This window comes from Strix aluco, chromosome 2, assembly GCF_031877795.1.
Source record: "Strix aluco isolate bStrAlu1 chromosome 2, bStrAlu1.hap1, whole genome shotgun sequence".
Lineage (NCBI taxonomy): Eukaryota > Metazoa > Chordata > Aves > Strigiformes > Strigidae > Strix > Strix aluco.
In genome coordinates, this window is record NC_133932.1 from 44,154,776 (window position 1) to 44,167,150 (window position 12,375).

Genomic DNA, 12,375 nt, shown 5'->3' on the forward strand with positions numbered 1-12,375 from the left:
AGACAAAATTCAATGTGAGGAATACATAAAAGGTAACTAGTGAGTGATGTCTGTTACAACCACAGACCTTGTCAAGACGTTGGAGGTAGGAAATGATACTGTTGCAACTACTGTTTGGAGATTGGAGCTCCTAAGGTGCAAATGACTTAAATAGTTGTCGCATCCCAATTTCTCAGAATGATGACTCAAATTTGCTGATTGCCAGGTCAGGATTGAGGTGAAATAACACCAAGGATTCTTCAGTTCACAAAACTCAATTTTTATTTAATCACTACAGATATTGGCATGAAACTTTGTCAGTAATCCTTGCAACCTCTGCAACAAGCGTCAGACTTCATAACATACGCCAACAAACCTTACAACATACATTGACTAGTAGCAGATCTTATAGCATGCCCCAACAAGCCTTAAACATGCCCTGACAAGCCTTGTCTTATATGCAGGGATACAGGGTTATGGGTGTATAAAAGGAGAGGGAATGGGTGATAAAAGGAGAGAAAGAAAGAGTAAAAGAGAGCAAGAAAGACAAAAAGGAAACTTTCACCAGTCCTGGTTCCATCGTTGGTCCAGCCAGCCCAGGGGGCCAGTTCCGGAGGAGGGCAGCCACCTGGGGCTTTGACTTGAACAAAGGATTATATTAACATAAATACTTCAGAGGGGACAAACATAGGCAATGATTGGATGTAATAGAGGACAAGATGATCTTAGAATTGTTTTTTTCTGCAGAAAATATGAACAAAACATTTAATAAAAATAAAAGGTAACTTTGGGGAGGAAGAAAATGATCCATGCATCTAATGCTTTTACTGTTGCAAAAGAGATCTTTGTAGAATCCAAGTCTCCGCTTGGATGCTTGACAGGCTAGCTGTAGTTCATTAATGAAATGAATAAATGAGCTGGAAAAAAAAAAAATCAAGCCTTTCTGACTTGACTTGTGATTTCACTCAAAATTCACCCAAACAACACAGAGGCAATTTTATTATTTAATGTAATAAGAAATTACAGCATGCTACAGTACTACACGATATCCTGAAACTATTTTTTTAAAGGACTACGTGCCTTATTAGAAAATCATCACCTGTAGTCAGATGTCCACTGCAGAAATTACTGTGTCAGTTTAAAAATACTACTGCTCAGGAGCAGTTTGCTCCACTCAGTGGCAGAGCTAACAGAAGAGGGGGTGTGAGCAGAACCATTCATGCAGTCCACCTGCTGGCCTTCTGCACTAGTGACTTAAGCAGATCATCATCAGCTGTGGTTGGTAATGCCTCAAAGTTGAATGTCTCTTCCATGAGCTGCTGATCATAGAGTCTGTGTGTAGCAAACTTATACAAGTGACAAAGTAATGAGATGCAATTAAAAAATACCCTCAGCCTATATTCCTATAATTTCCAAGATCTAAAATTCAGTATACGAAAATTGTATTGGTCTTTTCATTGTTCAAATAGTTACTATGTATGCCATCATATACATGTTATTTACAAAATATATCAAAAAATATGGTTTAGTATCACTTGAGGTATAGCAATTGATGTAAAAACAACAACAGATTTTGCTTTGCTGTCTAGTTAGATGATCACTACGGTTAAACCTCTTTGTTATACTTCTAAAGAAAATGTATGTAAAATATTAAGGGCCTGACTGTGCAACTCTACACATATGTAAGTAGTTCCATGGTCTAAGTGAGATACTTTTACTTGTGCTGAGCAATGACTTCAAAATTTGTACTTGATATGATCTGCCTATGCCAGCAGTACTCTTAGAGTATGTATTCTTTTCATGTGCGTAAAGGTTAGGACTTACCAATTGCATAGTTTATATTCCGCTTTTCAAAACAAGTAGAATGGATATTGTGTCTATAGTGTTCTTGCAACAGTAAGTTGCTTTTGATGATTTTTCCTCTGTGAATTCTCTTCATCAGGTATCTTCAAATCTTTCAATGGTGGGTGGCGCACCTATTATTACTGTACAACCAGATGACACAGTCACTTACCATTTGAGCGTATCTCCTTCGAGACGAGGAATCTTTCAAGGTACAATGCAGAACGCAAGTATATCAAATCCATATAAATTAGCAGATTAAATCTGTATACATTTAACGCTTACCTTTCTGCTTAACATAACCTTTCTTCTGGGAGTAAGGCCATAACTACTGGTGATACTGGTTTTTAATCTGGGTCATATTTTTATTTGTAAAGGTATATTACTGCTAAATATGCAGTCAGGTCCTTCAAAAATGCCAGCATATTTGCAACTTTATGCATTTAATTGATCCCATGAAAACTGACTTAATAGGAATTAATGATTTTGAATTATCACCAAGTTCTTGGGTCTAAATTTAATTTTCCAAAATGTGTTGAATAGCTGTAGTTAACTTAGCACTTCTAGAACCAAAGATTTAAAAGTAAAGACCAGAATTTGATACTTTCCCTTGATTAAAGTTCCATTTGTTGACCACAAGATGAGAGTACGCAAATAGAATGTAGTGAACGTGATTCCTTCTTTGAGACGTGTAGAGGCTAGGGATATCTAAAATTAATTACAAATAATTTGTGTCAGTCCATGTTTATCCTGGTATTCTTACGATACAATAGCAAAACTCTTGCTTGTTTTAACTAACATCAGCATGTCATATATTATGTTCTGTCCTGAGAAGAATTTTTTTAAGCAAACATTTTTTTAACAATTCAAATTTCATCATTTTCAAATGCTTAGTAATAATTCTACAATTCCATGGTGTTCATTATTTACCTCATAATATGAAAAGCACGACTGTGAGAATGAGGCTGTACAATCAGTCTTTTTCTTCTTTGTAGAGTAGCTGTGATAGTAATTCAGCAGAGCAAAGTATGAGAGTGTGTTTGCGACAGAATCATGAGAACAGAAGAGACTGTCTTAGATTAACTGAATAGCAGTCAGGAAACCTACATTTGAACAACTAGTTCAACAAAAGGATTTCTGATATTGGATAAATCTCTTAATGCAAAATGCTTAGAGTACAGCTTTGATTTTCCCAGAATCACAGAATCATCAAGGTTGGAAAAGACTTTGAAGATCATCTAGTCCAACCACTAACCTAACACTGACCGTTCTCAACTACACCATATCCCTAAGCATATGTCAGCCTGACTCTTACACACCTCCAGGGATGAGGACTCCACCACTACCCTGGGTTCCTAACTCCAAACACTTGATTCTGCTACCTTCTTAGACAATTGAGATTAATGACAGCTGGTTTCTCAACATTAAAAAGCTATTAAGTCTTGTCCCTGAGGATGCCAAACAAGTTTGCCCTTTTGGCCATTTTGGTTTTAGTATCTGATGTGTAAAATATAAGTAATAATGCCATCTCAATTCACAGATGATTTGTGAAAAGTAATTAATACTTATAACAAACCTTGGCCTAGTGCCACAGGAAGACTTCAGTGCCTTCTTGCTAAATCTGAGACAAAATTCACTTTCTATGAATAGGAGACAGCTTTCAATGAAATTTGTGACCATCAGAAGTGTTCACCAGGATATATTGAAGATGTGCTATATTTTAACTGTGCGTTTTTTTCAGGCTTTAAAGATTTAGGAATATTCTCTTCTGGTTTAGAAAATCCCCAATTCTTTTATATATACTGAAAGTTTCAGTAGAAAAGATTGCAAGGGATCTATCATACAGCAAATTAATACCAGGTGGTAAAAGCCATGCCTTCAAAGGGACAGAGATAGCATGTTCAGATTGACATCTCCTATGTTCTGTCATTCCCCTAACTTCTGTTACAATGGTTTCCATTATGTTTGGAAGTATTATATGTTCACTGAGTGAGAAAACGAGAGAACAGTAGTCTCTCTAACCTCACAGAAAAGTTATTGGTTCAAAGGTTGGCAAGGCATGTACGCCCTTTTTTTCAGAAAACCATTTATTTTATGCTTTAAAATAAAGTTATAGAAGGTTGCAGTTATCCTTTGAAATGAGACAGGGCCGAGTTATCTACCATCCACCCCCTGGCTCACTGCTTGCTTTAATCACTACCTTAGGAAATCATGTTCATTCTTCCTCTGGAGTAGGGACAGTTTTGGCTATGTCACAGAAATTTGTGCACGCTGTGTAATCATTCAGCTGCTGTAGGAGGGAGAGTGGTGGAGGGAAGAAAGGCCACTGTCACAGGTTTGAAAGGCAGCGGCTGATTTTGCTGTCTGATGTTAGGTGTGATACAAACCTAACTACCAGATGTCCTATCTAAGGTAACAGTTAGGAAATGCTTACTTTGTGGCTTCAAGGAGAATGGAATTCTGTCTGCTTCATACTGTGCAGGGCTGGGAAGTTGTATTTGTTCCCCAAAGCAGAATTTTCACCTCCTGGGAAACTTTAATGTCAAAGCTGAGATACATATATATATATATATATATATGCAGTTTTGGCACTTCTAGGATTTTTCAGCAGCTAGCCTGAAGCTTGAGAATCACGCATTAGATGTAGGTGATTCAAATGGGAATTAATTAGGACTCAGGAATCTTAGTCATTTCTAGGTTCAAGGTACTACAGGTAAAGTATAATTTAAACACCCCAAAAGAAAGGTACTCTTTGTTCAGTTTGGTGAATCCGTTTAGAGGGAAGTAAATAATCCATAGGGCCAACATGTTGAATGATAGAAAATAAAAAGCAATGCTCAAAAGCTATCCACAGACTAAACTTTATCCTGTGGGTAAAAATAAACAACTATTTAGATACCTAGCTGAAGACTCTGTCATAATGCTGATGGGTGATTTCAAGTTTAGATAGTATAAAACTTTGTAGCCTTGGTGTTCTAGTGCTGGTTTTGTCGTATTAAAATAAATTCTCATAAAATGACTTTTACCATATAAATTGTTGTACTGAGCAAATGGTCTGCATTTTTCCTTTACATTCAAAGTCCTTTTCGTCGCAAAATTATATAGCTGCAAAATTATACTTCTTTTGCTTTCTTTCTTGTTATTTTATGATTGCTAAGCTAAAAATGGGCCCAGTTCTTTTCAAAAGTCCATTTGGAAGCATTCCAGCAGAGGGGTAATATTATACGCTTCAGCTGGTTTGTAGCTGTATGACAGCTTTAACATAGAAATAATAGCTAATAAACATCTCACACAAGATTCTGGCACCAGATAAAGTTCTTCAGCAATCTGCTTTGTAAGTAACAGAGAAATTTCCTTTAGGTTGGATAAAGCATCTTCTGCATCTTACTTTATCTTCTATCAAACTCTTATTTCTGCTTTCCACAGAATAAACCAGCATTTTTCCAGAATAGACCAAAGCTCATAATGCTTGAATATTTCTTGTGCAAAAAATACTCACCTGTTATAGTCAGTGACCTTTTAGCCATAAAAATTTTCTAGCTTTTGGAAAGGAGCTTCTAATTTTATGTATCACCTTTCATTTATTTTTAAACTATATCTGTACTTAGTAGGCAGCATTTTTCCATGCTACTTGGAGCTTTTGAAGCTTACACTGAGGAAAAAAGGCAGTATGTTACAGACCATGGCCTGTCAGACTGCAGCTGTAGGACAGTTTTAATGAGATGGTTGTCATGACCCAGACTGGGATCCCAGAGAGTCACAATGGTTCTGTGATCCTCTCAGGTTAAATTAAGGTGAAATGATACCAAATGACCAGTTAAAGTTTTACTTGTGGTAGAAAAAAATTTAAACTTGGAAAAGGATAATAAGCAATGTGGTGTCTTACAAATCTATAAGAAAAAAAAGAAAGCAAAGAAAAGAAAAAGAAAGGAGAGAAAGATAGTCAAAGAAATTTGGTCACCACCCCTGGATCCAGCATTGTCTCGTCCAGTAATTTTGGGTGGTGGGTGCACACACAGCAAAGTTTTTTGTCACCTTTTAAGTTCATCTTAGCTGATTAGCATACTAGACAAAGAGAGGCAGGTATTCCACAAACTCATTTCCATGAGAGATGAGGAAAAACATGGAGCATGGCTTCTGTGCATGCATTGAGGGAGAGTGGGGTGCACCATCCCTTGTCCAATTGAGTTGGTGGTCGTGCTCACTCTGCACACATGTCACATCCCGCTCAGATGGGGGAGATAAGTGACTCGGATTCACAAATCCCCAATGGAGCAGACGACAGTGAGACAAGTCTCAAAGTCCAAACATTTATTAGCTACCCACAATGTACTAATTGAACACACAATAATTGGCTAAGTATATAGTGAGTTGTGGCAAGCAATATAGTATGCCTTGCATTTCTTAATAGCAGTGAAGGAGAAAGGGAAAAAGGAAAGGAGGGAGATAGAGGGAATAGGGGAATAGAGATCACCGCTCTGGCTTTCTGTGTCGATCCTGCCAGCGAGGGTTCCAGGAGGCATCAGTCTTCTTCACTTCACTGCACTCTCTCTGGGCCCCCCCCTCTTCTTTCCCCTCCCTCAATTTATACATGCTTTCCTTGGGTCCGTCCCCTAGGTCGACCCACATACCTACATATCCCATGTATGGGGAGGGGTAAGGTGTTTCATGGGATGATGTAATTACCATGATCATGTTAGCCTTCGGTAGCATATTGAGGGGTGTTAACTTTAATATGCATTTCATGGATAATGAAGCAAAGTTCATTCACCGGACAAATGGCCCTTGAAATTTGGCCAGGTGCACCAGAGCAGAACTGTCCTGTCTCCACAGGGGTCCCTCCTCCAGCTGCATCCTGTGTTATTCGGGCACTCTTATCAGCTTCGACCTCCACACTATCCACGCTGTGGCTATAGTTTCGTCTTTTGAGTGTTTGAGGCATTCCTTAGCTTTGAGAGCCTCAACTTTTATCTCTTTCTCAGGCTGTATTTCTCACAGGCCTGGTTTTTTGTCTCTCACACCACCTTTGTTTTTTCGTCAGTTCCCAGATTTTTGCTGACTTCCTGTTTCTTGAGCAATCATCCAGCTTCTGGGGCAGAAATGCTCACCTCTTATCAGTTCAATGGCAAAGTCATGAAGTCATTAGCAAGGCAAGCATGGTGTCTGGCTTACACAATAGAGCCACAAAGTGTCAGGCTTACACAGTGGAACCAGTGATCCCCCCTTTCAGGCTTATGTACAGAGTTTGATAATGCAGCTGCAAGGGAGTGGGGGATGCATCATTCGATACGCTCCTGCTTTCTTAGGTGACATTCCTTAAACTAATCACAGAGGCCACAGCTTGTTCTTGAGGTTTTCTGTGTCAATGAATGATTGAGGCATTACTTCCTTCAGTTCCTTACAATGATGAAGATTATTCCAATATATTTTTGGCCTGTAAATGATTAAACTTGTTTAAGGGTATTTTCCATTCCACACTTGTGTGAAATCTGATTTTTAAAAAAAGAAATTGTCCATTTCTTTGTTTGATGCAATTTTGCAAATTGGTCTACTGATTGCTTTAATTTCAATGGAATCCTAAAATCACATGTGGGAGGATGACCATCTCTTCAGCTGCTTGTAACCGTTGCTGTATTTTCAGCACCTGTCCATCATTTGCTTTAAGCACTTCCTTTTCAACTGCAGCACCCTAAGAAACTGAGTCTAATTCATCTGTAATAAAGACAAAATTAGAAGGATCTTCTGGTTGCCTGATTAATGTGAATGGCTCTGGCATACTTTTGGTGATGGACTGCTGGATTTCACTGAAGGAGGGCTGCTCTGTTCATACATGCCACTACCTGGTGAGATGATCCCCAGTACATCCTTCCCACCTATACTAGTGCAGTTGGAGTTGTATACTCCTGTGCCCTTTCATATCATGGTTTCATTGTCACATTAAGAACAGACAGTGAGAATTATAAATAAAACAATTCACCTCTTTATTAAATGCTACGAAACCATATGTGAATGATAGTTGACAGCAGGATTTGCCACTTGCCAATTTCTCCTGTGTACGAGTCTTAAAGCTTATTCTGTTTCCTTTTCATTGATGCAGGGAGCAATTCGTTTAGTCCCAGTATACCAACAAGCACTAGGATTTACAAAAACTCTTTAGAATTTACACGTATTATCATAGAGGTCTTTGTATGCAAAATAGAGATTATAAAGTTTTGTTGTAACCTACAGTAAATATCTTTTTTTGTCAGTAGAAAAATTGCCAGAAGAAAAATTGGCCAAAGCTATAGCTTACTTAAATTACACTCATCTTTTTAATTTATCTTATTTCTTCTGTGGATCTTTTCTGAGGCAACTATACGTTGTTTTCATAGGCCAGAAAAAAACAGGAAAACATAAAAAACCCCTCATCCTGCTCCCCAGACCTATGCTTATTAAGATCATGTTGGTATATTTAAACCACAAGCCAAGCATTTCTATGTCTTTTCAGATTTGTGTGATGAATTCTGTGGCCACTTCTGTTCTTGCTTCCAGTTAAAATATTGGGATACTGTGGGCTTTTATCATCTCTCTGCACCAGAAAATAATCATGTACAATACATATCTTTCAACTAGTCTGTTCAAATTATACAGAAAGAAAAAAGTTGAATATTTTTTTCCTTCTTAATTGGATTCAGGGATGGGGTATTGTAGTGTATAGCCAGTGAGTCAGTCTAACATGTGGTGTTGCAGTTACAGTTTTATTGGGGAATAAAACAGCCTGCCTCCTTTTAAAGGGATACATCTTCTCTGAAGCAATATAAAACAGGGCTTCGGCATTAATATGTGGACTGAAGTTGTATAAAATGTATAAAAACACTGGGTAGTAAAGCTAGAAAATTTGCAATGGCATTTTGACCAAGAAACCTTTTAAAGCAATGTATCAGCAGAAAGAAAACCTCCACAATTTATGTAATTTTTAATTATTCATTTTCAGTATAATTCTAGGAATACTTGTATTGTTGCTTTGGCAAGTTTAGTATTTTATGTATATGCCAAAGGGCAGCTGAGAAGAGGAATAGTATTTTCTAAAATACTTAATGGTGGCATAATTCTGTGGCCAGTGGAATCAGTGGGAACTGTATCTCTGTGATGTACATGAAGTCTTGTTTGTTTTTGAATGTATGCTTTCAAAATTGTCAGCCATGATATTTTGGTAAGTTACATTGTTATATAATGTATTGACACAGAAGTCAGAACTGAGCAACTAGATGCAAGAAGAAACCCCGAACATTGGGGACTGTTATGCATGAACAAATGATCATTTATCAGTTGCTTTGCGGCATCAATAAAGTAACAAGTTACTGCTGCCTTTGCTGAGGACAGTGTAAGCAACAGTGGATTCTGTAGGATGGCAGTACGTTCGCAGCCAAAAGACTAAAACTTCCCGTATCAAAGCCCTTTTATAACATAGGAGTCAAGCTCAGCAGAACCTTATGAAAAATGTAAACATACTTATATGTTATTTTAAATCTGTCATTTTGATGCAGTGTTTGTGCTTCTTTCCAATGTATTTTTTATTGCTTCATAGAGTGCTAAGGACTTTTTATTACTCTACATCATATAAAACTCTTTTTCCCATCCTGCAAAATACCTTTTGCTGGGAATTTTTTTGTAGCCCATAATTTGAAAAAATTCATATGTTTGTGTATCATCAGCTATCTTAATCTCCAGTAGTGGTCATTGGATCACACCATTTGATCCAGAACCAGGAGAGCATTCTGCTTACAACCTGCCTTAATTTAAAGACTCAGGTCATACAGAGCATACAACGTGGTAAGCGTCCTCACTGATAAGGATTCGGCATTCTATATTTGACTTGAAACTAATACTTTTTTTTTTTCTTTTGTTATTTGGAGTTCTTGCCAGCAATGTGTTTTTTTTTTTTTTCCCTAATAAAAAATTTAAATAGCTTTGAGCCAGTAGTAGATACTTTGGTGCCCATGAAAATTGTGAAAGACAATTTATGAATATTTTAAGATTAAGCAGATAAACTGTGTTTAAAAATGTATGCCATCTGTAGTAAAACTAATTATTTTTTATTGAAATACTTTGACATTTAATTGAGTGCCTTGCAGAGATCTGAATACATTACATCAATCTAGTCACCTTTATCGATCAAGATTTTAACCTTGTTGTTATTAATTCTGTATGTTTGAGATCTGTTTTCCATAAAGAAAGAAAATTGAGTGTCAGCAATTATAGTGCAATTCTTCACTGATTTTTTGATCATGTGTGATTGCCGGGTTATCAGCACAGTGGTTTAGCAATTCAAGTAGTTTTTAGTTACCATAGTTCTTCCACTAGCTCTTGATGTATTCTTGAGCATTAGCAATTTACAGTTCTGGAACTTTTCAAGTGTTCCAAGATTACTGCAAGTAAAAATTAATTATTCAGAGTTCTTCAGCCAATTATTTTGATGCTTTTGAGAGCATGTTTTGTGCAGAGCCAAAAAAGTTAATGTTTGTTTTACCATCCCCCTTCTTACTGATGAAATAAAATTTTTTAAACTGTGAACACTTGTGTTCTGTCCCTCTTTCTCTCATATGCACAATGCAATATTCTGAAATACAGATAATTGGTAAAAAAACCCCTCCATTGTCACTGGAAGCAAGGACTATAAGGAAAAGTCACTTAAATTTTAAAATTAAGTGTAACAAAATATTCTCTACTTTAAGGAGGCTTTAGTAATTATGAATGTAGTGGTTTCAACATTTAGTCAAGTATTTTAATCAACTTTAAAGCTATAATTTTGCATTTTGTTTTACTTGTTTTCATGTAATTGTTGATGTCTTTCAAGTATATTGATGGTTAGGATGGTATTTAAAATTAATGAAGTCTTTCTCTTGCACTTTGTTTATCTCTAATATTGTGCTGCAATAGACCAAAATTATACTAGGATTATATATTGAGACATAAAATCAGATTAATTAGTATTTATCCTAAGATCCATTAGCTATTAGTACCATCAAATGTGTCCTCTTACATCAACATTTATATAGCTTGAGCATTTTCTTCAGACTTCATTCCCCTGAGCCTTCCATAATGGCTTTATTTTTTTATTGTACTTACACATCTACCATCTCTTTGAAGACTTTTAAAAAAATATCCAATAGTTTCCTGAAATTATTCTCCTGCTTATTTAGACAGAATTTCTGGCTTCTGTACTGTGATTTTAGGAATTCGTAAAAATTTTCTATTTAAAATGTAATTTGTTTTGGTTTTATTTTTATTTTAATATTTTACTTGTATTTTTATAGATTTTTTTTAACAGAGAGAAGAATATCTGGGATTCTAATATTTTTCAATTTAAAATTATATAGTTCCTTTCTCTGGATTTAAGTACACAATTATTTTCATTTTTTTGGTTTTGTTTTCAGCTTTGGTGTTTTAAACCTGTGCTGTCCAGTTGCTGTGTCTCAGAAAAAAAGAGGCAGTGGCAATGTGAAGATGATGAACCTTGCTTCCCTGTAATGATTTAATGTAATCCTTCTTAGCAGAAATAATTTGTCAGTGTTTGTCATGTTGAAATTGCCACCTGCTGTAGCTACCATCAAGCATATAATGAACAAATTTTGCTTTTCCAAGACTTCCTGGTAGCATTTGACTTTAGCTGTGCTTTATTTGTCCCTTTTTTTTTTTTTTTCTTTTAAGAGTAACATCCTTCTAGTGTAATATTATTATCAAAACTAACCGTGAGGCCAATTTATTAGGGTTAATCCCTCCTGAAATGAAATGAAACTAGAACGTTTAGAAGCATGAATGCAGCCTTCTGCAGAAGTCTGTGATTAAGGGAAGAAAGATAAGCCTCGAGGACTGTAAATGAGATGGGTGGGTACAGATATGTGCACAGGAAGCTTGATCAGCTCCTGGCTGCTAAAGTCATGGCGGCTTCCTGAGCCAGTTGTTGTGATCGGTGTGGTGCTGTCTCTCACTCTCACTGCTGCTCCCTTTTCCAGGTCCCATGCGAGCCTTGTTATTTAGCTTTAGTATTTCTGATAGCAAGATGTTAAATTCAGCTAGTCATGGAGCACAGCACGTCCTCTCTGCTATGTGATCTGTTACCACACATCTATCCCACTCAAAGCTGAAGAAACAAAAAATACCATTAAATGTAGGTATTTTCAAATCAAATCGTTCCAGGACTCTCATAAAATTATATTAATTCTCAATTTCAAATTAAAAAAAAACTCCACTATGAATATTTTTCCCAAGCACTTCATAAGACACAGTTACATAAGTTCCCTTTGGGACAGCATTTCACATAAATTCTAATGATCTCAAATGGGAAAATTTCTTACTGTATAATGTCATTAAATAAGTCATCTCCTCACATTAGCTTTTCATTGTACATATGAGGCAAGAATTAAACCTGCAACATATATTTATTTCAGCTTTGAAACTCCCCAGAATATACTGAAATACTGAGGGACAGTCATTTAGTTAAAATAGTAATGATATGTAGTATTTCCCCAAATTTGTGTAGATTTAAAATTCTTAATCAGAGGCACATAATGC

At 36.4% G+C, this 12,375-nt stretch overlaps 1 protein-coding gene across 1 annotated transcript in view; it reads left to right on the forward strand.

Annotated features, from left to right (window-relative positions):
- CFAP47 (cilia and flagella associated protein 47) overlaps window positions 1-12,375 on the forward strand; it is a 347,392-nt gene that overhangs the window by 188,304 nt on the left and 146,713 nt on the right. Inside the window, exon 49 of the mRNA XM_074816879.1 lies at window positions 1,922-2,033. Within this exon, the coding sequence (XP_074672980.1) occupies window positions 1,922-2,033 (112 nt within the window). The remainder of the gene's footprint in view (window positions 1-1,921; window positions 2,034-12,375) is intronic.